General features: G+C 56.7%; 1 protein-coding gene across 2 annotated transcripts in view; it reads right to left on the reverse strand.

Annotated features, from left to right (window-relative positions):
* The window catches only part of LOC105483391 (archaelysin family metallopeptidase 1), a 39797-nt gene extending 17392 nt beyond the window's left edge, over window positions 1-22405 (reverse strand). Inside the window, exons 1-2 of one of the 2 annotated variants that reach the window (XM_011744228.3) lie at window positions 21963-22405; window positions 1503-2024 (exon numbers count right to left, since the gene is read on the reverse strand). In XM_011744228.3, the coding sequence (XP_011742530.2) occupies window positions 1503-1806 (304 nt within the window). In that variant the 5' untranslated portion in view covers window positions 1807-2024; window positions 21963-22405. Of the gene's footprint in view, window positions 1-1502; window positions 2025-13918; window positions 15196-21962 lie in introns of those variants that run through there. The other variant, XM_011744229.3, reaches the window with a different exon arrangement.
* Between the last annotated feature and the right edge of the window lie 1249 nt (window positions 22406-23654).

Raw genomic sequence — 23654 nt, forward strand, 5'->3', positions numbered from 1 at the left:
GACAGGGACTTCAGGGGTTAGCATCAGGCACTGCAGCTGAGCAGGCAGCACACAGAGCCGGGCTGCCTGGCTGCAAAATGCCAGCCTGGCTGGGGCAGAGAGCAGGACACAAGGGTGCAGGTCAAGGCTGGGGAGGCAGCAGGGGGCTCCCAGGGCAGCCCCTGGAGGGATGCACACACCAGATCACAGGTCAGGAAGACAGATGGACAAGGACCAAGGTTGGAGGCCAGGAGACCAATGAGAAATCGGCTGCCAGGACCCCAGGCCAGTAGCATCAGCCTCACCCAGAAAAGGAGGGAAATGCAGAGCCCGGCCCAGCCCCCGCCTCCTGACCCAGCCCCTGTGTCTCGACAACATGCCCATGTATCTGTGCGTCAGAGCTTGGGACGTGAGGCTCTGAGCCATTAGCAGGGAGGTGGAGGGAAGCGGGTGGTTCCCAAGCTGTTGGATTGGCTCCTATGGGGTGGTGGATGCATGGACCACGAGGGCTGGCGACAAGCCTGCGTAGGGTGAGCCCAGCCAAGGTCCAGCCCTGCTCTGGCTTGCTGTCGAGATGCCGAAAGGCGTGGTGCGCTGGCGTGAGAAGCGGACACCGGCCCTTTCCTCCTCTCCAAGCCCGAGAGCCCCTGTCCCGTGTGCCGTCTCTGCCAGGCTGCTCTTGGCATGTGAGAGGCACAGAGGCTGGCCCTGCTCCTTGCGCTCCCCGCACCTGCCTGGGCCGTTCCCTTCTGAGCGCGGATGCCTGGTGTCTCGGCCCCCCATTCACCCTGGGTCCCCCAGACTCTGCCAGACACAGAGCTCTGAGGGCAGTGACCACTCTGGGCCCTGAAGATCCCCACCCTGCTCAGCCCACCCCCTCCCACTACAGCATCAGGATGAGCACCCCCACGCCAGGGTCAAATAGACCTGCATTCCAGTCTCGTCCCTACCAGTGACCAGCTCTGCAACTCAGACAGGTCAGGGGACCTCTCCCTGCTTCCATTTCCTTGCCTATGAAATGGGCTGATCCTCATTTCGGCACCCCAAAGAAGAAATGGTCTTTTTTTTTTGAGAGTCTCACTCCGTCACCCAGACTGGAGTGTAGTGGCATGATCTCAGCTCACCGCAACCTCTGTCTCCCAGGTTCGAGCGATTCTCCTGCCTCAGCCTCCCAAGTAGCTGGGATTACAGGTGTGCACCACCAGGCCCGGCGGGATCTTTATACAGCCCGCAGCACAGTGCCTGGGATGGCTCTAGTTTCAACAGGCATAGCCAGGACCACGCACATCTGGATGAGGATCAGCCCCAGAGCCTGGGCTGTCTGAGCATAGTGTCAGGATGGGGTGGGAGGAAGGAAGCCTTGGCCCAGCCAGGACCTCCCTGCCTCCACCCTGGCATCCCAAACACCCAGGACTCTCTTCCCTCGTTTCAGTCCTGCCTGGGGGCTATGCACAGACATCCCCCCTTGTACTACATATAAGCTGGTCCCCCAGGAGCGTGCCGTTGACGGCGGTGCCCCATACCTATCGGCTGTAGGTAGATGTGCTTCCGAGCCAGCCGGGGCTTCCGGTGCTGCAGGGAGGCGTGGAAGGTCTGGAAGTCCTCAGGGGCCTCGGGGCGGCTCAGGAGCCAGTCGAAGGCCGTGCGGATGAGCAGGGTGCAGAAGAGTGTCCTCTGCGGGTTGTAGGCCTCGGCCAGGAAGAGCCGCTCGGCAGGGGAGAAGGCGGTGACGTACAGCTGCTGCAGGGCCGCGTCAGTGGAGACCAGGGCATCCTTCAGGGCCCGGGGCCCGAAGCTGAACTCCTGTGCGTGTCTACACTGCAGCATGGTGGGCGGGCAGGGCCTGGCCACTCCTGAGAGCCCCTGCTGGTGTCCATGGGCCACCCCAGGGACAGCCACGGTCTCGTCCAGAATCTTCCCTCGGGCTGATCTGAGCAGCTACTGGGGGCTCCCCACAGACAGACACTGGTCCAAGGGCCCGCAAAGCCCAGATTTGCCTGGTTCTGGATGCCCTCTGGCATGGGCGCTTCTGGGCCCACAGCACCCTGTGGGTGACAGGAACAGGTGTCCCCTCACTGCGGAGCACACATGGCCTGATGTCCTAGGCAGGGGATGGGTTGCTCCCGCCCAGGCCTGGGGAGAAGCTCCACAGAGGACGAGGGCATCAGAGGGAGCCCCAGCCCCTCCAGGACACAGCACTGCCACCCCGCCAGGTTGGAAGGACACTTTCAACCACTTCATCTTCTCTGGCAGATTGGGTCCATGGGCCACCCAGGGGACGGCCGCATCTCTTCCAGAAGCTTCCCTCATCCAGAACTGGGTATTGGGAAGTACCTCCCACTCGGCAGGGGCAGGGACATGTGTCCATGGGCCCCCAAGGAAGGGCAGGGGCCCCCAAGGCCATTCTTCCGTTCCCTCTCACCAGCCAGCTCTGTCTGGAGCCCTTGGAGGGAAGAGAGACCTTCTCCCCTCCCTGCTGAGCTAGAAGGGCTCCTCCGGGTGGAAACCAAATGCTCCTCTCCCCAGCATGATCACAAGGTGTGCACCATCACCTGGGCCCCCATCGCCTGGGGTTCCTCCTCACCCAGAGCCCCCATCACCTAGGGACCCCCCAATACCCAGGAACCCCCATCATGGCAGCTCCTCATCCCAATTACGAGCTTTCCTGGCAGGTCCCTGTGCGCCCAGCAAGCATACGTTTGGGGGGGTGGGGGTAGGCAGCCCCCGCAGCACCCAGACAGCCCCAGGACACACATGAGGGTCCCGAGATCCAAATGAAGCAGTCAGGACAGGCGTTTGTGCCACACCCCACCAGCTAGAAACAGGGAGAGGCGGAGAAGCAACAGCCGATTTCAACGCCTAGGACGGACCAGGCAGGGAGGAGACGATGGGGGGCATGGGGCTGGCAGAACCGTGACAAAGCTGCCCTGCAAAGCAGAGGCTCTGACCAGAACGGCAGCTGGGCAGCCCTGCACTCATCAGGCACACGCCTGAGAGCCGTCACCGGTGGCACGCTTGGTTCTGGGCTATGCTTAGGTCTCTGTCCGGAGACTGTGAGACCTGCCAGGGTGGATGGAGAGTGGGCTGGGGAGGGGAAGCCTCACAGAACAGATCAAAGCAAAGGGGCGGTTATGGGGATAGGCTAGAAACCAACCAGAAACCACAGAAGTGAGATGCACAAATAATGCAGCAAGGCAGGTGAAGCTAAGGACATATGAATCAGCAGCCCTCAGACAAGGCTTCCTCTAGAAAGTTGAGCCAGACACGCAAAACCCATTTATCTGCAGATCAGCAAGTTGCAAGACGTGCCAGCCCCAGCCGGAAAACCAGAAACTGTTTTTGCAAGGAGAATAAACAGCGCTATACGCTCTTTAACCCTGATTTCTTTTTAAGAGATGGAGTCTTGTTGTGTCGTCCAGGCTGGAGTGCAGTGGCGCCATCATAGCTCACTGCAGCCTCCAACTCCTGAGCTCAAGTGATCCTCCTGCTTCAGCCTCCCAAGTAGCTGTGACTATGGGTGTGTACCATGCCCTGCTAATTTTTTGTAGAGATGGGGTCTCACTGTGTTGCCCAGGCTGGTCTCAAATTTCTGGGCTCAAGCGATCCTCTGTCCTCAACCTCCCGAAGTGCGTCAGCCACTGCACACAGAACCCCACCCCACCCCCCAACTTCTTTTTGTTTTTTAGATGGAGTCTTGCTGTGTCACCCACGCTGGAATGCAATGTCATGATCTGGGCTCACTGCAACCTCAACCTCGGGTTCAAGCAATTCTCCTGCCCCAGCCTCCCAAGTAGCTGGGATTACAGGTGCCTGCCGCCATGCTAGGCTAATTTTTGTATTCTTAGTAGAAACAGGGTTTCACCATGTTGGCCAGGCTGGTCTCAAACTCCCGACCTCAAGTGATCCGCCTGCCTGTGCCTCCCAAAGTGCTGGGATTACACGCATGAGCCACCGCACCCGGTTGGTGTTTTGTTTTTTGTTTTTTTTTTTTTTTTAACAGAATGTTTCTATCTCTGTTGCCCAGGCTGGAGTGTAGTGGCACAATCATGGCTCACAGGGGCCTACTGAGTAGTAGGAACATGCGCACACGTACCACACCTGCCCACTAACCCCAGTTTTACACATTCATCTGGAAAATACACGTGTATGTGCTCACATTCCTATGTATATGTGAATACATAAACAAATTTGATATATGTAATTCATACATTTTCTTTTGGGGAAAAGGTGACACAGCTGTATATCCATGTGTGCACACAAATATACACAGATATATTTTTTTCCAGAGGAACGTACTGGCTTAGAGTAGGGGAGGGGCTGGGACTGAATTTCCACTGAGATCACTGCCCACCCAGAGCTTTCTATAGTTTCTTTCTCCAAATATATTTTACAAATGTAAGATCCAACTGTATATATAATCCTGTATCTTTTTGTTTCGTAAATCATGAGCATTTTCCAAATCCTTAAACAGTCTACAAAAAAGCTATTTTTGGCTGAGTGTGGTGGCTCACGCCTGTAATCCCAGCACTTTAGGAGGCTGAGACAGGCAGATCACTTGAGCCTAGGAGTTTCAGACCAGCCCAGTCAACGTGGCAAAATCTCATCTCTACTAAAAACACAAAAAAATTAGCCGGGCACGGTGGCATGCACCTGTAGTCCCAGCAACTCAGGAGGCCGAGGTGGGAGGATCACCTGAGCCCGGAAAGTCAAGGCTGCAGTGAGCCATGATCATGCCACCGCACTCCAGCCTGGAAGAGGGAGTGAGACCTTGTCTCAAAAAAACAACAAATTTAAAATTTATTTTAAAAAGTAAAAAATAGGGCCAAGCACGGTGGCTCACGCCTGTAATCCCAGCACTTTGGAAGGCCGAGGCGGGTGGATCACCCAAGGTCAGGAGTTCGAGACTAGCCGGACCAACATGGCAAAAACCCGTCTCTATGAAAAATACAAAAATTAGCCGGGCATGATGGCGGATGCCTGTAATCCCAGCTACTCAAGAGGCTGAGGCAAGAGAATCACTTGAACCCGGGAGGCGGAGGTTGCAGTGAGCTGAGATCGTGCCATTGCACTCCAGCCTGGGCATCGCTGCAAGACTCTGTCTCAAAAATAAAAAATAAATAAAAATGCTATTTTCAACCACTGCCCAAAAACACTGTGATGAACATCTTTGTACTAAGTCTGTGTTTCCATCTCCTCAGGATGAATTCCTAGAAGGGAAAATTCTACAGGGGGATGTTTAAAGGATCTTGATTTGTATTGCAGATTGCTTTGCAGAAAGATCACACCAGTTTACAATCCCACCAGCCCTCAAGGTTTTTTGTTTTTGTTTTTTGTTTTTGAGACAGAGTCTCCCTCTACCCCGCAGGCTGGAGTGCGGTGGCCCAATCTCAGCTCACTGCAACCTCCACTTTCTGGGTTCAAGCGATTCTCCTGCTTCAGCCTCCCAAGTAGTTCGGACTACAGGCACCTGCCACCATGCCCAGCTAATTTTTGTATTTTTAGTGGAGACAGGATTTCACCATGTTGGCCAGGTTGGTCTTGAACTCCTGACCTCAAGATGATCTGCCCGCGTCGGCCTCCCAAAGTGCTGGGATTACAGGCGTGAATCACCATGCCCAGTGAGCCCTGGAAGTTCGAAGTCTTCAGCAGCAGATAAAAATGACTATTGGCCAGGCGCAGTGGCTCACGCCTGTAATCCCAGCACTTTGGGAGGCCAAGGTGGGTGGATCATGAGGTCAGGAGATCGAGACCATCCCGGCTGACACGGTGAAACCTGTCTCTACTAAAAATATAAAAAATTAGCCGGGCATGGTGGCAGGCACCTGTAGTCCCAGCTACTCATGAGGGTGAGGCTGGAGAATGGCGTTAACCTGGGAGGCGGAGCTTGCAGTGAGCTGAGATCGTGCCATTCACTCCAGCCTGGGCGACAGAGCGAGACTCCGTCTCAAAGAAAAAAAAAAGACTATCAAGAGCCACAAACCACACTGTGTTCCAGGCAGGGCTTCATTGCTTTTACTCTCAGAGAAGTGGGTGCAGTTTTTGTCCCCATTTCCAAGAGGGTGAAACTGAGGTGGAGCAGGGTTAAATCTAACTTAGGCAATGCCACGACACACCAGAATCTGAGGTTGTGGGGGGCAGAGCAGAGGGGTTGGAACACACGGATTTTGTTTTCTAATAATAGTTATGTCCATTTCCTTTTTTTTTTTTCCAAGACAGTTTCTCTCTGTCATCCAGGCTGGAGTCCAATGGCACTATCCCAGCTCACTGCAAAACCTCCGCCTCCAGATTCAAGTGATTCTCCTGCCTCAGCCTCCCGAGAAGCTGGGACTACAGGTGTGCGCCACCACGCCCGGCTAATTTTCTATTTTTAGTAGAGACAAGGTTTCACCACGTTCGACAGGCTGGTCTCAAACTCCTGACCTCAAGTGATCCACCTGCCTTGGCCTCCCAAAGTGCTGGGATTATAGGCAAAAGTCACCGCACCCAGTCTTTTTTTTTTTTTTTTTAAATGAGAGAGAATCTCCCTGTGTTGTCCAGGCTGGAGTGCCGTGGTGCACTCAGCTCACTGCAGCCTCCAACTCCTGGGCTCAAGCAGTCCTCCTGCCTTGACCTCCTGAGTAGCTGAGGCTACAGGCATGCACCAACACACCCAGCCAATTTATTTTTTGTAGAGAAGGATCTCACTACATTGCCCAGGCTGGTCTTGAACTCCGAGGCTCAAGCAATCCTCCCTTATTAGCCTCCCAAAGTGCTGGGATTATAAGCCTGAGCCACCGCATCGGCCTGAACGTGCAGATTTTCAAGCACAGTGGTTCCCATCGCCATGGGAACCTTGCCAGGACCATGTGGGTTCTATGCAGCCCGAGCCTGTACCCAGACCCCCATGCCCACCTCCAGACACTAGCATGGGTCTCACTCCTGGACTCCTGGAGTGAACAGGGCAGTCCTGGCAGGTTCACACCGGGGTGGAATTCCCGCCTCTGGACCGCAGGGAAAGAAAGAAACATCAGATGCACAGACAATGGAGACGACCAGATCCCGTGGCCGTGGAAAGGGCCGTAGTGGGCAACTCTTGCAGGAGGCCAGAGGGTGAGCACGGAGGAGCCAGAGGGTGAGCGAGGAGGAGCCAGAGGGTGAGCAAGGAGGAGCCAGAGGGTGAGCACGGAGGAGCCAGAGGGTGAGCGAGGAGGAGCCAGAGGGTGAGCGAGGAGGAGCCAGAGGGTGAGCGAGGAGGAGCCAGAGGGTGAGCAAGGAGGAGCCGCGAGGACAGACCCAAGTCAGCCAGAAGCAGCTGAGAGATGCACGATCAGTGGTTCCGAAAGAGGCTGGGTGGGTCCCAGGGCAGGCGAACACACGGGTTCATTCATTTATCCAATATATACCAAATACTAGGCCGGACGCGATGGCTCATGCCTGTAATCCCAGCAACTTGGGAAGCCAAGGCAGGCAGATCACTCAAGGTCAGGAGTTCAAGACCAGCCTCGCCAACACAGTGAAACCCCGTCTCTACTAAAAATACAAAAAATTAGCCGAGCATGGTGGCATGCACCTGTAGTCTCAGCTACTTGGGAGGCTGAGGCAGAAGAATGGCTTGAACCCAGGAGGCAGAGGCTGCAGTGAGCCGAGATCGCGCCACTGCACTCCAGCCTGGTGACAGAGACTCTACCTCAAAACAATAAAATAAAATAAAATAAAAAATCTATTATAAATAATAGATATTAATATATATTCAATAAATCTCATATATAACCTTATATTAAGATTATATATAAGATTATGACCAGGTGCAGTGGCTCACACCTGTAATCCTAGTACTTGGGGAGGCAGAAGGATCACTTGAGCCGGGGAGGTCAAGGCCAGCCTGGGCAACATAGAGAGACCCCCGTCTCTACTCTATGAAAATAAAATAAGGATTTATTAGGAGAATTGGCCCACGGGCCTCAGAGGCTGAGAAGTCCTACAGTGTGCTATCTACAAGCCAGAGACCAGGGAAGCCCGAGGCGGGACTCAAACTCAGCTCAGGTCCGGAGGCCTGAGAACCAGGGCAGCCGACAGTGGGCATCCAGTCCCCGGGCAAGAGAGGATGAGATGTCCCAGCTCCAGCGGTGAGGCAGGAAATGAGGGGTGAACTCCTCCCTCTGCCGTCTGTTCTATTCAGGGCCTTGAGGGATTGGAAGGTGCCCAGCCACTTGGGGAGAGCAGTCCCTCTTCCTGAACCCACTGTCCTAATCCTAACACCATCTTGAGCAGCCTCACAGATATGCCCAGGAGCAGTGTTGCATCAGGCACCCTGTGGCCCAGTTAAGTGGACTTGTGACAGTGACATCAGCTGTCAAGGGCTTCCTGGGTGCTGGGCCCTGTGCCGGGGGCTCTTCCAACATGAGTGGACAAAACAGAGGTCCCTGGCCCCATGGAGCTTAGATGCTCCAGCAGGAAGGCAGGTGGCAAACGTGCTAAGTAAATAGCGTATATGGTAGCTTAGAAGGTGACAGGTCCTATTGGAAAAAGAAAAGGCTGGCTGGCTGCGGTGGCTCACACCTGTAATCAGCACTTTGGGAGGCTGAGGCGAGCAGATCATGAGGTCAGGAGATCGAGACCATCCTGGCTAACACGGTGAGACCCGGTCTCTACTAAAAACACAAAAAATTAGCCAGGCGTGGTGGTGGATGCCTATAGTCCCAGCTACTCAGGAGGCTGAGGCAGGAGAATGGTGTGAACCCGGGAGGCGGAGGTTGCAGTGAGCCGAGATCACACCACTGCACTCCAGCCTGGGCAACAAGAGCAAAAACTTCATCTCAAAACAAAACAAAAAGCCACCTCCCTGCAGAGGGGGGCAGGGTTCAGGGGTGCCAGGCCCGCACTCCCATTCCTGAGACAGTGATCAGAGTGGGCTCTGTTGAGGTGGGATCTCTGAGCAAGGAGGCAGCGGGGAGGAGGGGCAGACTGTCCCAGACAGAGGTGGGTGTACACAGGCCGGCGGCAGATACGTCTGGGGGCTCAGGGGACAGCCAGAGGAGGCTGGTGTGGCTGGAATGAATTGGGGGAAAGAACAGGGGATGAGATTGAGGGAAGATGGGGCCACGTCAGGAGCTGGGACGCTGTTGGAAGAGCTTTAACCTTTGCTCTGAGTGAGGTGGGGAACCGCTGCTGGGCTTGCAGACAAGAGGTGGGGTGCGGGGCTCCACAAAGCCCATCTCCTGCCCTAGCCACGCCAAGTGTCAGGGTGTAGAGGTAGCGCCCCCAGCAAACTCTGAGTCCCCTCAGAGCCTCCCGGGGACCCACTATGGAAGAGGCACCCAGGAAACCCTTGAAGCTGGAATGCCCTCAACAGCACGGGGGCTGTGGCATGAGCCTGGCCCTTTTTTTTTTTTTTTTTAAGTTTTTTTTTTTTTGAGACAGAGTCTCACGCTATCGCCCAGGCTGGAGTGCAGTGGCGCAATCTCGGCTCACTGCAAACTCCACTTCCCAGGTTAAAGCAATTCTCCTGCCTCAGCCTCCCAAGTAGCTGGGATTATAGGCACCTGCCACCACGCCCAGCTAAATTTTTTTTGGATTTTTAGTAGAGACGGGGTTTCACCATGTTAGCCAGGATGGTCTCGATCTCCTGACCTCATGAGCTGCCCGCCTCGGCCTCCCAAAGTGCTGAGATTACAGGCGTGAGTCACCGCGTCTGGCCAAGTTTGGTCCTCTTTTAACCCCATTGTGCCTCAGTGTCCTCCCAGGTGAGATGGGTGTGGTCCCACCTGCCTTCCTCCAGGAGCGTGGCTGGCCCAAGCAGGAGGAGGCGGCGCTCAGCCGGCCTCCAAGCATCTGACGCCACACGAAACTAACCAGCTTATTTTTGTTTCTGGGTGCCGGTCACACGACCTGTTCACCGGCTCCTCGCTCCCAGACCTTCTGCTCACCAGCGCTGCCACCCACGAGGGGCAAGCACCATCACCTTCCAGTTATCTCTAAATCATCCCCCTAGCACCACAGCCAGCTCAGAATGATTTGTTCTGTCGAGAGAGGGGCCTATCAATTATTTCTCTGGAGCAGCCCAGGGCCTTCCACATGCCCAGGAGGGTCTGTGTCCCAGCTTTCCAGAGAAGGAGACAGTAAAACAGATAGCAATGCCTACGGGCACCCTGGACCGGCCCTGACCAACATTCCCCTTCCCGTGCCTGCCACCCTGCAAAGTCCCAAAATCACTTACTTTTTTTTTTTTTTTTTTTTTTTTTTTTTTGAGATGGAGCCTTGCTCTGTCACCCAGGTTAGAGTGCAGTGGCACGATCTCAACTCCCTGCAACTTCCGCCTCCTGGGTTCACTGCCTCAGCCTCCCGAGTAGCTGGGACTACAGGTGCCTACCACCATGCCCAGCTTAGTTTTGTATTTTTAGTGGAGACGGCGTTTCACTATATTCACCAGGCTGGTCTCGAACTCCTGACCTTGTGATCCGCCTGCCTCGGCCTCCCAAAGTCCTGGGATTATAGGCGTGAGCCACCACGCCTGGCCCAAAATCACTTTCTGATGCAACACCTTGTCCAACCTCCAAAGCCACCCTGAGGTTCACCCACATCATGGCCCAGGAGACTGAGGTTCAGAGAAGGAAAGCCACTTGCCCAGGGTTACACAGCTCACCAGGATCTTGACCCCCCTACTCCGGTCCTCATACACGGACCTTCCCCGACTCTTGAGGGGGCTTTCCTGCCAGCACCCACATCCGCCTGACCACCCAAAGACCCTGGTCAGAGGCTTCCCTGCCAGCAAACCCTCCTACTCCAGGCAAAGCATCAGGAAATGAGAAAGGCCTTTTTTCTTTTTTTTTTTTTTTTTTTTTTTTTTTTTGCCTCTCTCACCCAGGCTGGAGTGCAGTGGCACAATCTTGGCTCACTGCAACCTCCTCCTCCCCGGTTCAAGCGATTCTCATCCCTCAGCCTCCCTAGCATCTGCGACCACGGATGCACGCCACCACGCCAGGCTAATTTTGGTATCTTTAGTAGAGACAGGGTTTCACCATGTTGGCCAGGCTAGTGTCGAACTCCTGGTCTCAAGTGATCTGCCTGTCTCGGCCTCTCAAAGTGCTGGGATTTCAGGGGTGAGCCACCGCACCCAGCTGAGAAATGCCTTCCTTTTACCAAAAGTTCAGAAGCCCTAACACATTGGTTCCAGGTGTGATTTGGGCCCAAACTGCAAACCTCAGGCCCATCTGAGTCTTTCAGGGAGGACCAAATCCCATAGCAACAGGAAGGGCCGCAACGGCAAGTTTTTCAAGGGGCCAGAGCATGTGCACAGAGGAGCCACAACCACAGACGGCCGTTTGCACACCTGCAAGCAGTGGTGGGCACACAGGTAACTCAGAGAATCTACGTGGGAAACCCAGCCAGAGACACACCGACGTCAGCCAACCTGAGCCGCCCAGGAAGGAGTGGCCATGCCAGCTCCAGACTGGCCTGGCTGGAAGATCAACAGGACGTGAGAGGCAAGCTCTAAAAATAGCCACCTCCTGGGACAATCGCTCGAGTCCAGGAGTTTGAGTCCAGCCTGGGAAACACGGCAAAACCCCGTCTCTATAAAACATTTTAAAAATTAGCTGGGCCTGGTGGTGCATGCCTGTGGTCCCAGCTACTAGGGAGGCTGAGATGGGAGGATTGCTTTAGCCCTGCAAGTGGAGGCTGTGGTGAGCTATGATTGCATCACTGCATTCCAGCCTGGAGGACACAGAAAGACCCTGTCTCTCTCATTCACACACACACACACACACACACGAAAGCACAGCCACCTCCCAGTGAAGACTGGAGAATGGGCCGGGCGCGGTGGCTCAAGCCTGTAATCCCAGCACTTTGGGAGGCCGAGGCGGGCGGATCACGAGGTCAGGAGATCGAGACCATCCTGGCTAACACGGTGAAACCCCGTCTCTACTAAAAAATACAAAAAACTAGCCGGGCGAGGTGGCGGGCGCCTGTAGTCCCAGCTACTGGGGAGGCTGAGGCAGGAGAATGGCGTGAACCCGGGAGGCGGAGCTTGCAGTGAGCCGAGATCCGGCCACTGCACTCCAGCCTGGGCGACAGAGCGAGACTCCGTCTCAAAAAAAAAAAAAAAAGCCTGGAGAATGGTGTGACAGGCTCCAAGCTGGGCATGAGAAGGCCCAGGTCCCTCCGTCCCTCGACCCAGGTACAGCTCTCGGACGTCCAGGGCATGACATCTGCCCAGACAGCATTTCCTCTCAAGGAGCCTTGTGGCCACATGTGTCTCGATGGGTCATTCAGGAAAACCCCAGTCCCCACTGTCAGCTGCCACCCAACAGTCCTTCCATCCTGCCAGGTCATTTCTGCACAAGACCACTCCTCACATAGAGCCAGAGCTGCATGTGAGCCCTGGGGGTACCCACGGGGAGGGAGCCGCCGTTAGTGGGGGTCAGCTTCCCAGCAGCCTCTGGCACTCATCAACCCATCCATGCTCCAAAAAGGAGACCCCCCAAATGGAGGTTCCTCGCTGTCCTTTGGGTCCTGCCCCAGTGTGTCCCCCTCCTCTGCTAACTGCAGTCATGACAGCAGCCAACAGGTCCTGTGCCTGCCTCCTCCAAGCCACACATGGAGCCTCATGGGGAAACAGGCTCAGACGTTAAGTGACTTGGCCCTGGTGACACAGCTGGGGGGCAGCAGGGCCTGGTTTCAAAGCCACGCTTCACACTGGAACCCCAGCTGCTCCTGGAGCAGGGATGTTCTAATGGGAGACAGAGGGCAGGACATCTCCTCTCCCAGAGCACCCATGTTCCACCCCTGCTGCTGTTAATACCATGGGTAAACTCAGACGCTTCTCCTTCCTCTTCCCCTTGCCTTTTTTTGTCCAAAGACTAGAAAAGAGCACGTCCACATCCCCCCATCCCCCCCACCCCAGGGAGGGTCGGCCACTCTGAGCAACAAGGGCGGCCAGGTTGGCCCAGTAACCAGGTATCCAAGGTTAGGCTGCCCTAAACCGCGGAGCTCCGGGCACTCGTTCTCCCCCATCTGACCACGCAGATGCCCGGGCTTCGGGCAAGAAACCACGCTCTGATTCTCGCTATTCTGAATGCGCTTTGCAAAATCTCCCAGCAGCTGCATCGAGCTATTCATTAGCTGACAGCCGAGACCTTCAGGCGGAACCAGACGGACGGTTTGGGGGTTTCTCACCTCTCAGTTTCCATTCGCTAGGAGGGGAAACCGGGGGCTTAGACCACAGGGCTAGTGGCCTCCGGGCCAGACCCTTGGCTTCCTGTTTTCTCTCCTCACCTGCGAACCCCAAACTCCTCTCCCAAGTGTTTCCCTCCCGTGATGGGTGCAGGAAGGACCCACGTCCCTGCCCTCCCTGGCCCTTTGTAAAGTTTGCCATTTCTCTGTCCCTCCTCCCTCGCTTTTCTGGTTTTGAGACCTGTCTTGCTTCCCTGCAGGGGTAATATCCATCGTCTTCTCCCTCAGTCTCCTCGGTGAGGAAGTATGCCCGGCACATACACAGGCTTGGGGGACCCCGGGGCGCCACGACATTCTCTGGGCCCTGGAGGCTCCCTGGGGACGTCCGGCACCCTCCTGGCTCGCCCCAGCCCGGAAGCGCCTTCTTTGGGGCGCCTGGCGCTGGATTCCCGAACCGTCCCCAGTTTGCTCCCATCGGGAAGCGTGCAGGTCGCCCTGGTCTGGGAGGATGGCGGGGAGGGGGCGCTTAGCCCTTCCCTGGCCCGGCCTTCTCTCTGCGGGACCTGCCCGAGCTGTGCCGACCCCGGCGCCGCGCTGCACCAAACCCTAGCCAAGTGCGCCCTTCGCCTCTCCGCTGTCCCTGCGCGCTCGTAGCCGCCGCCGCCCGGGCGTCCTCGGGGCTTGCTGCGAGGGCCGGGCCGGATCCGGAGCTGCCCCTGCCCACCCGCCCCGGCACGGAGGTCCCTCTCCATTCCCCCCGCCCCCGAGTCTTCTCCGCGCGCCCCGGTACCTCGCAGTCCCGCGTTCGACGGAGCCGGCAGAGGCCGCGCCCCCGGCAGCAGCGTGGGCAGCTCGGCCTGGGCCGGGAGGATCGGGAGGTCCCGGTGACGTCAGCGCGCGGGGCAGGGACCGAGGCGGGCTGGACTGGGGCCCGCGTGGGGCTGCGAGCGGGACAGGAGGGCCACACCCCTCCCGGCGCTCGGTGTCCTGCCCCACTCCCTCCAGCTGCCCGCAGTGCAGCGCATGTGGGCCCCTCCAGCCTCCCAGAAACACCTGGGCAGGGGGCCCCAGAGCCTAAAGCCAAGCAGGTGAGGGAGGTCCGTCAGCTGGGGCCAGTTCATGCCTCCCCAGGTGAGAGGAGTAAACTAGGCTACCCGGCAAGGTGCCAGGTGAAGAGGTGAACCAGGCCGCCAGGAGAGGCCCCTGGTGAGAGGGGTGAACCAGGCCGCCAGGTTAGTCCCATGGTCAGTGTGGCCCTGAGAATGGGCGCCCTGCTCTGCCCTGACCAGCTGTGAGCGCAGCCCTGGCCCTGTGCCAGTCACCACGAGATGGAAAGGACTCTAAGTGTGGGAGGATGACCGAGCCCAGCCCTGGCCGTGAAGGCCGGCACGACGGCTCCAGACAGAGCCCAGAGGCTTTTCCCTCAGACTGCCCTTTTCCTCTCTCCAAACCCTCCCAGTGCCAGCTTCCCTCGGGCAGCCTCCCACCAGCTCTGCTTCACCGTGCAGAAATGCCCCCCACGCCCTCAGCAGCACCCCACAGATGGCTGAGGGATTCGTCACCATCGTCCCACACCAGTGCAAAGAATTTTTTTTTTTTCAGTTGGAGTCTCACTCTGTTGCCCAGGCTGGAGTGCAATGGTGCAATCTTGGCTCACTGCAACCTCTGCCTCCCAGGTTCAAGTGATTCTTCTGCCTCAGCCTCTCAAGTAGCAGAGATTATAGGTGCCCACCACCATGTCCAGTTAATTTTTATATTTTTAGTAGAGACAGGGTTTTACCTTCTTGACCAGGCTGGTCTTGAACTTCTGACCTCATGATCCACCTGCCTAGGCCTCTCAAAGTGCTGGGAGTACAGGCGTGAGCCACCACGCCCAGCCACGAGGAATTGTTTTAAGCCTTAAGAAATAACAACACAGCTGGGCTTTGTGGCTCATGCTTGTAATCCCAGCACTTTGGGAGGCTGAGGCAGACAGATCACAAGGTCAGGAGTTCGAGACCAGCCTGGCCAATATGGTCAAACCCCGTCTGTACTAAAAATACAAAAATTAGCCGGGCGCAGTGGTGGGTGCTTGTAGTCCCAGCTACTACTCGGGAGGCTGAGGTAGGAGAATCACTTGAACCTGGGAGGCAGAGGTTGCAGTGAGCCGAGATTGTGCCACTGCACTCCAACCTCGGCGACAAAGCAAGATTCTGTTTGAAAAAAAAAAGAGAGAGAGAGAGAGAGAAAAAAAAGAAATAACAACACTAGGTGTCCAGTGTGCAAAATTTGGAAAATTATGAAAAATCAAAACAAAAAGAAGACCCCATAAGCCAACTGCGTAGAGGTAACCTCTCTTACCTTCTTGTCAGACATCCTTCTGATCCCCTTTTCCACCTCATTGAAATATATATATATTTTTAATTTTTTTGGCTGGGCGCAGTGACTCACACCTGTAATCCCAGCACTTTGGGAGCCTGAGGCGGGCGAATCACAAGGTCAGGAGATTGAGACCATCCTGGCTAACACGGTGAAACCCTGTCTCTACTAAAAAATACAAAAAATTAGCCAGACGTGGTGGCGGGCGCCTGTAGTCCCAGCTACTTGGGAGGCTGAGGCAGGAGAATGGCGTGAACCTGGGAGGCGGAGCTTGCAGTGAACCGAGATCACACCACTGCCCTCCAGCCCGGGTGACACAGGGAGACTCTGTCTCATAAATAAATAAATAAATAAATAAATAAATAAATAAATAAATAAATATTTTTTGAGACAAGATCTTGCTCTGTTGCCCAAGCTGGAATGCAGTGCTACAAACGTGAGTCACTGCAGCCTCGACCTCCTAGACTCCAGCAATCCTCTTCCCTCAGCCTCCTGAGTAGCTGAGACTACAGGTACATGCCATCACACCTGGCTAATTTTGAAACTTTTATGTAGAGATGGGATCTTGCTATGTCGCTCAGGCTGGTCTCAAACTCCTGAGCTCAAGCGACCCTCCCAGCTCGGTCTCCCAAAATGTTGAGATCACAGGTATGAGCCACCATGCCCAGCCTAAATACGTATTTTAAGGGATTCACACCACATACTGCGTTCTACAGGCAGTCCGTGACTTCACACCCACCAATAGCCAGAAGTCCATCTCCACACCCTGATGGTCTGCGCTGGACTCCGTGTCATGAATCTGTCACCTGGTTTGGGACATTCTGGTTTCTCCTGGTGTCTCACTAGCATATATCACAGTGATAAATGATCTTGTTTCCACGGATGTTTGCACAGGTGTCCGGTTCCCCCTACCTCGGGATAAATTCCTACAAATAGATTCTGGCTCACAAAGCTGCACTTTTTGACACGTGTTGCCGTGGGGGATTTTCCAGGTTATTTCTGTTGGGGATGGAGAACTCAGAACCTGAGAAAACATGAATTTTGTTTGTTTGTTTGTTTTTGAGATGGAGTCTCACTCTGTCACCCGGACTGGAGTGCAATGGCATAATCTGTGCTCACTACAACCTCCACTTCCCGGGTTCAAGTGATTCTCCTGCCTCAGCCTCCCGAGTAGCTGCGATTACAGGTGCCAGCTACCACGTCCAACTAATTTTTGTATTTTTAAGAAGGACAGGGTTTCATCATATTGGGCAGGCTGGTCTCGAACCCCTGACCTCAAATGATCCACCCACCTCAGCCTCCCAAAGTGCTGGGATTACAGGCGTGAGCCACCGAGCCTGACCTGAATGTTCTGTCCTAAAACTGCTTATTACAAAGAAATTGTGGAATACCCTTCTCCGGCCCCCCACGCCCCTCCCTGAATAGCTACAAGGATGGGAGCCACAGGAAAAGGAAGCATGTGTTGAGCCCGGAGTGGCAGTTCCTCCTCTGTCTGTTGGGTCAGCCCAGGAGACTGGAAGCCCAGATGAGTAGGGTCCCTCCTGGGTGCCCCAAGGTGGGACATGGTGGGTGGCGCCGTGCCCAGTGCCAGGTCCCCTGGAACACAGAGGCAGCCTGCTGATGACCTGGCCTCTGCCAGCCAAGGCTTCAGGCAGCCAACGCACTGTCCACACTGCACCGGTGACACACTGGTCTCCACACCAGCAGACTGCACACCCCTTTCTGGTTGAAGCTACCTGGTCAGAGTCTATTCTAGAAAGAGGCAGTGTGATATGGGGACCCCTGTCCTTTCAGCGATGAACACAGAGGGCTGCCCCCACCTTCGTCCCCATCACCATCCTCTGACCCGGGCAGACCTGGGGTTAAAAGAGAGCCGTGGTAGGGGGGAGGGATAGCATTAGGAGATATACCTGATGTAAATGACGAGTTAATGGGTGCAGCACACCAACATGGCACATGTATACATATGTAACAAACCTGCACGTTGTGCACATGTACCCTAGAACTTAAAGTATAATTAAAAAAAAAAAAAGAGAGAGAGAGAGAGAGCCGTGTGGCCTGAGAAAGCTGCTTTGTCTTGCCCTGCCTCAGTTTCCCCAGGGTGGGTTAAATAGTGGCCCCCAAAAGATGTGCCTGCTTGCACCCTCAGAATGGGACCTCATTTGGAAACTGAGCCTTTGCAGATATGGTTAAAGTAAGGATCCCACGATGAGGTCATCCTGGGTCAGAGTCAGGGTGGGCCCTAAATCCAACGCAAGTGACCTTATAAGAGACAGAAAGAGGTTCCTCATTGGAGGAAGAAGACAATGTGAAAAATAATGACAATTTTTTTTTTTTTGAGATGGAGTCTCACTCTGTCACCCAGGCTGGAGTGCAATGGCATGATCTTGGCTCACTGCAACCTCTGCCTGCCTCAGTGCTTCTCCTGCCTCAGCCTCCTGAGTAGCTGGGATTACAGGAGCACGCCACCAAGCCCAGCTAACTTTTGTATTTTCAGTAGAGATGGGGTTTCACTGTGTTGGTCAGGCTGGTCTTAAACTCCTGACCTCAAGTGATCCACCTGCCTCGGCCTCCCAAAGTGCTGGGATTACAAGCATGAGCCACCACACCCAGCCAACAATGTTTTTAAGAGAGAGAGAAAGAGGCTGGGCGAGGTGGCTCACGCCTGTAATCTCCAACACTTTGGAAGGCCGAGGCAGGAGGATCACTTGGGCCCAGGAGTTAGAGACCAGCCTGGGCAGCATCTCTATAAAAAATTGTAAAAAACAGACAGAAAGTAGAAGACACAGAGGAGAAGGCGGAGATGGGAGTGGTGCAGCCACAAGCCAAGGACACCTGGAGCCCCCAGAAGCGGGAATAGGCAGGAAGGACCTTCCCCTGGAGCCCTGTGCAGAAGTTTGGCCCTGCCCCAGCCTTGACTTCAGATCTCTGCCCTCTAGAATTGACAGTCAATGTGGGCTGTTTGAAGCCACACAGCTGTGGTCATTTGTCACAGCAGCCACAGCAAACTCATCCACATTGGAAAACAGGAAAATGCTTCGCACAGGTTTTATAAGGATGAGGAAAACTCTCCCAGGGGCCTTGGCACACGAAGTCCTAGGAAGCAGCAGCTGCTCACTCAGCAAACTCCAGCCCCTGCATGTGCTGGGTGCGGGGCCGCGGGACAGGGGCTTGGCCTCTCTGCAGCTCAGCCCTGCTCCAAGGCCAGCAGGCAAGGGTTCAGGCAGACAGTGCTGTGGGGACAGAGGAGGACGGCGCTGAGGCTGACTTCACCACACAGCAAGATGAGCCGGGGCGAGGGCAGAGATGGGGGTGTGCCAGGTGGAAAGAACCGTGCGAGCAGAGGCCTGCCTGTCAGAATATGTGCAGAGCTCTGGGCAAAGACAGGTGCAGGAAGTGGGGCAGAGCCAGGGGAGCAGGAGAAGAGATGAGGCTGCATCCGAGAAGGCGGGTTGCTGAGGGCCAGCGGCTGGGGGGTGAAGGGGCTCGGAACACAAGCAGGGGAGCCGTGCATGGCTCAAGCAGGGGTTTCCATGGCCTGACACTGAGGTCTCCTGGGTGCAGCAGGTGACGTCCAGGTAGGAGGCAAAGGGGTCTGAATCCCGGCCCAGGCAGGATGCACCAGGCCAGACCCCAGCACTGCCTGTGGCACTTGGGGTGCCCCAGCACAGAGTATAGTCAAGCCCTCCTCCCTGCCATGGGCTCCCTGCCCATGCCTCAGTTTCCCCAGGCCTCCCTGGAGCTGTTGCTGTAGCACTGTAGGAACGCAAAGCAAAGCTAAGGACCCTCCTATCGGCCTGAGGCCTCCTGGGCAGCCATTCTCAAGAGACCATGTGCTGGGGGCCCACCTGGTGTCACCTCGTGCTGGACACAAGACCCTGACCCCTGAAACTGCAGTATCCACCCCTCACCCTGTCCTGGGGTAGCTGGGGACCCTCTCAGGCCTGAGGGGAGGACAGGAGCTCCCCAGCACGAGGAGCACGCCACTGCAGGGTTGGGGCCAAACAGGGCGAGCTCCCAGACAGGCTCAGCTGGCCCTGGCCCTGGCCCAGCCTCCCCGTGCCCAGCCTGTGAGGCCGCCCTTTGAGCTTCTGGATTAGTATTCACACCGGGTCCCCAGCTCTGAAAGCCCTTGTTCCCTCCAGAGAGCAGCCAGGGCGGCTGGGGCTGGGGGGATGCTCAGTGCAAAGTGACAGCCCCAGCCATACACTGGGGCCCTTAGCCCGCTCCCCCAGGACCCCTCCTCCACTGTTGGGGCTGTCCATGGGCTCAGCCAAGGCTGGGGGACTGGGAGGGAGGCCCGTCTGTCCATCTCTCTGTCTGTCTCTCTCTCTCTGAGTTTGTGTCTCTGTCTGTCTCTGTCTCTTGGGGTTCTTGGTCTCTCTCTGTCACCAACTCCCTCCTCCCTCCATCCCCGTCTCCTATCCTCTCGTGCTGCCTGCAGTCAGGGGCTGGGAGTAACTCCACATGTAGTTTCTCCAACAAGAAAAGACACACGGGCCAGACACATGGCAGCGAATCTCCCGTAACATCTCCCTGCACCACCCGTCCCTGTCGGGGTCTGTCTTGACTCTGAGCTGCCTGCAGACCTCCCCACAGCCCCCACAGTTGGACCCCAACAACAAGAATAACAAAGGCTTGGCTGGGCGCAGTGGCTCACGCCTGTAATCCCAGCACTTTGAGGCCGAGGCGGGCAGATCTCTTGGGCCCAGGAGTTTGAGAGCAGCCTGGACAACATAGCAAGACCTACCCGCATCTCTACAAAAAATTTTAAAATTTTTTGTAGCGTGGTGGCATGCACTTGGGAGGCTGAGGTGGGAGGATCACCTGAGGCTGGGGAGGTCAAGACTGCTGTGAGCTGTGATTGCACCACTGCACTCCAGCCTGGGCAAGGGTGAGACCCCATCTCAAAAAAAAATAATAATAAATAACAAAAGCTATGTTGATGGTGCCCATGGCCAGGCGCACGCTGATCAGGCCAGCTTGGGGTTTCTGGGCCTGAGTGGCACCGAGCTCAACCGTGTCCCCGCTCCAGCCCTGTGTCCTCAACTCTGAAACGTGGTTCTAAGATGGATGGGATTTGCCATGAGGGGGCATCCATGGGCAGGGATGCAAACAGTTGGTACACAGGGTCTTGGAAGGTTTCTGACCTGGAGGCCGCCCTGCCCGGCACCTGTGGGTCACACCGCTTTGGCGGATGCAAGGATCCTGAAGGCCTGGTGTCTGGTGATTTGGCCGGGCGCCCACCCAAGGCCACACCACGGACCATGGAAACCCCCTCGGAGTCCTCAGACGTGCCTGGCCCCTGGCTTGGCCAGCAAGGTCGCCAGGGAGGCCCAGCATCCCTCGGGGTCCCGCCCTGGGAAGGAGCCTCCAGTGAGTGCGTGGGCTGCGCTGGGCTGGTCCATGAGGCGCATGAGGGGCCCCAGCTCTGCAGCCAGAACCCACGGCCAAACCCACGGCCCAGCGGCTTCGTCCAAGTGGACAGAGCTGGCCTGAAGCAGCCGAGACCCTCCTGAGCCATCACCTCTGCCTCCCACACACCCAGAGCTGGGGTCGGGGGTGAAAATGAGGAGGGAGCCCCTGCTCCTTGGGCGTCTCCAGCAACCCCAGCCGCACAGGGGATCTCGGGTATCGAGGAACAGCCAGCGTGCCCAGGACGCGCCCGGCTCCCTCTTGAGGCTTCGCTGCCTGGGGTGGCTGCGTGTCTGGACTCCCGGAGGTGCCTGAAGAAGCCCTGTAGAAGCCGGGGTCTCCAGTGCCTGCTGCGGTGCACACCCACCCAGCCTGGCGGGGCTCAGGGAGCCTGTGGGGCCGGAGACCCAGGCAGGTCCCCAGAGAGCCAAGTGCCTATTAATGGGAGCTCCGGAAGCAGCCCCCTGGTGAGACAGCTCTGGGGGTGCCACGAGCACCCAGACCTTCTCAGTGCCTCCCATCCCAGGAAACCATATTATATCCCGGCCCTGCCCTCCTCCTCCAAGTGCCACTGTCACCAAGGAGCATCTAGTAAACCTCCAAAATCTCTCTCAACTGCCCGCCCCACCCAGGCCGGCTACAGACTCCCCGGCCTCCACACACCCCCTTCCAAGCCACTTGCCCCCAACAGGAAGCCTTTCAAAGACCATGTGTCACCACTGCCAGCTGTCAGCTGCGTCCCTCGGCTCTGTCTGCCCCAGCCTCACATCCCTAGTTCCTACCTCCGGAGTTCCTCTGCCTACGAGGCCCCCTGCACCCTCAGCTGGGCCTCCTCAAGTCGGATGAAGCCCCAGCGTCCTTCAGGGCCATGGCCCCTCACCACCTCTCCCGGGCTCCAGACTCCATCCTTTCTTCCCTGGCCTCCTGGCCTTTGCCTGGGCTGTGCCCTCCATCTGGAGCAGAGGCCTGGTTGCCTTCCACCCCACATTTAGGGTTCAGGCCCCACAGCTGCCTCTTCCCAGAACCCTCCCGGCACGCACTTCAGCGACTCTCACAAGTACCTGTTCAGCATCAGCCTTCACCCAGGAGTACAGGCTGGGGACGAGGGCAGCGGCCGCCTCTGCCGGTCCTGTCAGCACCTAGTGTGATGTCCAGGCCACCGTGGGTGCTCAACCCGGGCGGCTGTGCTGCCACAGGTCACAGCACCAATCAGACACCCCCATCCCCACACACACCCTGCACCGGCCCACGCGGCCGTCACACTCGGAGCACACACACTCTGACGCGGCTGCACTGTTGGTACACGCACAGGCGCACACACCCACACGCACAGGCGCACACGTGGGGGCACGCACGCTGGGGTGCCCTGACCTCCCCGCACGCCCTCCTGCAGCCACCCCGGCCTCTGTCCCCACGCGTGTCACACACGGCCGGGCGTGCTTGCTCACGCCGTCCTGCGACGTGGTTCCAGCCGGCGCCCGGAGCTCGATCAGGAGAGCTGCTGTTGGCCGCCTCTCCCTGCCAGCGTTTGCCAAGCGGTTTCCATGACGACACATCTTGGCTCCGACAGGAACCAAGGAGTGTGGGGAAGAGGGTCCCCATGGAGGGGGCGAGGCGAGGCAGGAGGTCTCTGCATCTTCAGGCTCCCGGCAGGCATGGGGGACTCCACAAGTGCAGACACCCCCCCAACCCCAAGCCAGGCTTGCACCCCGAGAAGGAGGCTCTGGGATGGTCCCTCTGGGCTGCCTGGCACAGGAACTGACTTAGGTCACTCAGTCATTCAACGAACTTTCTGGAAGAGCCACTCTGTGCTTGCAGCTGGGGCTGCAATGCCGCCCAAGACGTGGGCTCGCAAGAGGCTCAGAGTCGAATCCTGAGGTTAAACTGACGTCCCCACCACCCCACTGAAGGCCCCATCTAGCAGGTTGGCCCGTGGCTCCCTAAGCCCCAAGGCCCACCAAGCACCTTCTCAAAGCGGGGCTCCCTTCTGTGGTAGGTCAATTACAAACATGACCCCAATGCCCTACTCCTTCCTGAATCACCATGCCCTTTGCCGTGTGACTTTGCCCCAATTGCTATCTAGAGGTGGCATCTACTTCCCCATCCTTCAATCTGAGCCTGTCTTATGACTTGCTGTGGCCAATAAAAGGTGACAGCAATGACATTCCCAGCTCTGAGCTTAAACCTCCAGGGACATGGGTGCCTCTGCCTGCTCTCTCTGACTCCTGCTATTGCACAAGAACAAGCTGGGCTGCTTTGCAGGAAGGCAAGAGGGCAATGGAGCCTGGGTCACCCTAGCTGAGGCCATCTGGGACTAGCTAGCTCCCAGCTGCCCACAGATGTGTGAGTGAGCCCAGCCAGGACTAGCCAGGCCCAGCAATGAGCAGCAGTGCCGCCTGGTCCTTCTTTAATACTAAGGAAATGTGAAGTCATGTGTTTGGAGCTATTTGTTACTCAGCACTAGCTAACTGATACCCCTCTCTCCAGGGCCCTGGCCAGCAGCTGCCCCACCTCAGCACAGGCCAGAGGCTCTAGAAGTTCCCAGGGGTGCTGAGAACCAGGCCATGGGGAGGGCTGGATTCCACTGGCTAACAGTGCCAGAGGGTGCCGGGGGCAGAGCTTGTGGGAGGGGGTTCCCGTGTCAAGTCCATGGCAGGAGCTACTGAAGCAGAAGCATGACTCTCCACTGCCTTTCTTTGCCTTGGTTTTTCCCCCTGTGAAATGGGCCCATCACCCTGTCCTGTCTCCTGGGG

This window comes from Macaca nemestrina, chromosome 4, assembly GCF_043159975.1.
Source record: "Macaca nemestrina isolate mMacNem1 chromosome 4, mMacNem.hap1, whole genome shotgun sequence".
In the NCBI taxonomy this organism is placed as follows: domain Eukaryota; kingdom Metazoa; phylum Chordata; class Mammalia; order Primates; family Cercopithecidae; genus Macaca; species Macaca nemestrina.